At 31.1% G+C, this 2,490-nt stretch overlaps 1 protein-coding gene across 1 annotated transcript; it reads right to left on the minus strand.

The window, feature by feature from the left end:
• Positions 1 to 334: 334 nt before the first annotated feature.
• Positions 335 to 1,963, minus strand: LOC109591185 (multiple epidermal growth factor-like domains protein 11; the record flags this gene model as incomplete). The annotated part of the gene is made up of 7 exons (XM_020006966.1): positions 335 to 395; positions 696 to 753; positions 889 to 928; positions 980 to 1,114; positions 1,174 to 1,221; positions 1,399 to 1,583; positions 1,835 to 1,963. Coding segments are annotated over 7 exons (637 nt in total), but the record flags the coding sequence as incomplete, so codon positions are not given.
• Positions 1,964 to 2,490: the final 527 nt, after the last annotated feature.

Raw genomic sequence — 2,490 nt, forward strand, 5'->3', positions numbered from 1 at the left:
CATTGCTCTCTCTTCTTCTTTAGGAAGAGCAAAATGCCAACTCTCTGTGACAATGCAAAAGAGCAAGTCTTGCAGTGTAGGTGTGGCATGGGCGGGGCTAACAACTTGACCACGCCTTAATTAATTGCTGGTTTAGCATTATAATAAATTTGTGCAAAAAAGTTTGCTTTTAAAATAAATAAATAAATAATAGTACATTTATAAATACTGTGAAAATAATATAAGCTACTAATTTCTGAAACTTCTATGCTAAGTTATTAATATAGTACTGCTGCTATATTGAAGATTATTAATACACTAGACTACTACTATAGTGAGCCTATTCTAATGTTCTATCTTCAGTTAATTTCAGCTCATAGCCATTTTTGTTTATCACACTTTTTACCGGCCCATCCCTAGAGAAAGAGAGAGAGTGAGGGGAGGAGGAGAGGGTAGACAATAGACAAGAGAGAGAGAGAGAGAGATTAACAATGAACATAATTCATAATAATAGTCACTGAAACTTGGCAGCCAAAACAATGATAGTAATAGTACCAAGGAATATCATCATTACTACACATTATAATTCACTGGTACTATTAATCTACACACATCATAATATTACCAATGCATTATATGCAATCTACATACTGCTACATGTACTACATAATATTGACATGTAAATCTGCATTATTATTATTTATTATTTTTAGTACCTCATCACAAGTGCAGAATCCATCAATACGTGAGCAGGTACCATGAACACAAGAACACCTAAACACATTACATACACACATACACCAGTACAACATGATCAGAATAATAATAGCATGACATTATGTACATTATAATGGACAGTATTTATACACATGAAATGTAAACAGTATCTTCAATAATATTTATACTTACTTTTGAGCACAGTTAACACCATAATGGTCACCATCACAGACTATTATAATAATAAAAATATTATAATTTAATTCATTTTATTTTATTGTACTTTTATTGCATTTTTCTCCAGTAAAGCCTGGATAGCATACACATTGGCCAGTGACGTGATGACAGAAACTTTTATTAAGGACACAATAATTACAAACTGACTTGCAACCTAAACCATATCTGTTACGTGAGCAAGCTAAGAGAGAGAGAGAGAGAGAGAAGTGACATAAAATTATAGTAAAATATGTCTTTTACGTTGTTCACAAAGTTTTCCATACCATCCTGCTTCACAAGTACATTTACCTACAGAAAACAAAGAGAGAGAGAGAGAGAGAGAAAGATACTCTATCATAGAATAACACTTAACTTTCAATTAAGGCACACATGCTAAACTTAAATTTTTCTAATTTTTGTGGATTTTTGCAAAAGCTTTGCTCCATTAAATAAAGTTTTATATTGCAGTATCTGCTGCTTTCTTACCATTAGTACACACCCCATGTCTAGTGCAATCAGTTTTAGTACAGTTTATAAATTCACACTTCTTCCCATACCATGGATCATTACAGTTACAGTCACCATGAGAACACTCTTCAATATCATGAACACACAGGACAGTGGAGACATTCCTTGGGCACTGGAACAATGGATCAGCACCATCAATATGACTAGTATGATAATAATAATAATAAAATCAAAATCAAGAATTAAAGCAGATTACTACACTGTACATTACAAGATGAATTATTGAGGTATTAGTATTAGCAATTGGCAGTTACTAGTATAAAACCTTCCATTTTGTTTTAATCTTATTATATGTAGTTAAAATGGTCAATATAAAATTATCCAATATTAATACATAGCCTCTCATAAATGTGCATCTTTTACAGTATAATATTATTAATAGGTTAATAACTACCAGTAGTCCCCAGGGTAATTGAGTATAGTATCTCCTTCCATTAGTAGACTGGATCCACCCCCATCAAGATTAACTGCATTAACAACACCTCTCTTGATTAGCATGTCAGCAAACTGGAACAGATTGACACTAAAATAAAAACAAAAATAAAATAATAAATAAAAGTATATACATTATACAACATATAAAGAACTATTAAGTGAAGATATATGCTTTAAAATAAAAAGAAAGAGTCTATTTGGCTTTGAATAAAACTGTAATATCCTTCAATAGTACACTACACAATAATAATAATGGACAATAGTCTAATTGAATTGTAGTGATAGTTTCAGTGAATTTAATAAAGACACTGTAGGATCATATCAGCCTCCAAATGAAGCAGTAGACATGAAGTGACATAATAACAAATAAAATGAAAAGTAATTACACAATACAGTATAAGAACATTAATATGCATCAGAAAATATAATGAAAATTTGGGGTCATTTTGGAGCCATTTTTGGAAAAAACCATGGGCTATAGTTTTTTTCAGAAATTGGCTGATTTCTTAAAATGGCCGTAACTTGAAAAATTTAAGTCGGGATCACTTCAAACTTTCTACACAGCATAAAAACATCAATATGTGTCAGAAAACATAGTAAAAAATTGGGGTAATT

Source organism: Amphimedon queenslandica, unplaced genomic scaffold (assembly GCF_000090795.2).
Source record: "Amphimedon queenslandica unplaced genomic scaffold, v1.1 AMPQUscaffold_8767_Cont19293, whole genome shotgun sequence".
Classification (NCBI taxonomy): Eukaryota; Metazoa; Porifera; class Demospongiae; order Haplosclerida; family Niphatidae; genus Amphimedon; species Amphimedon queenslandica.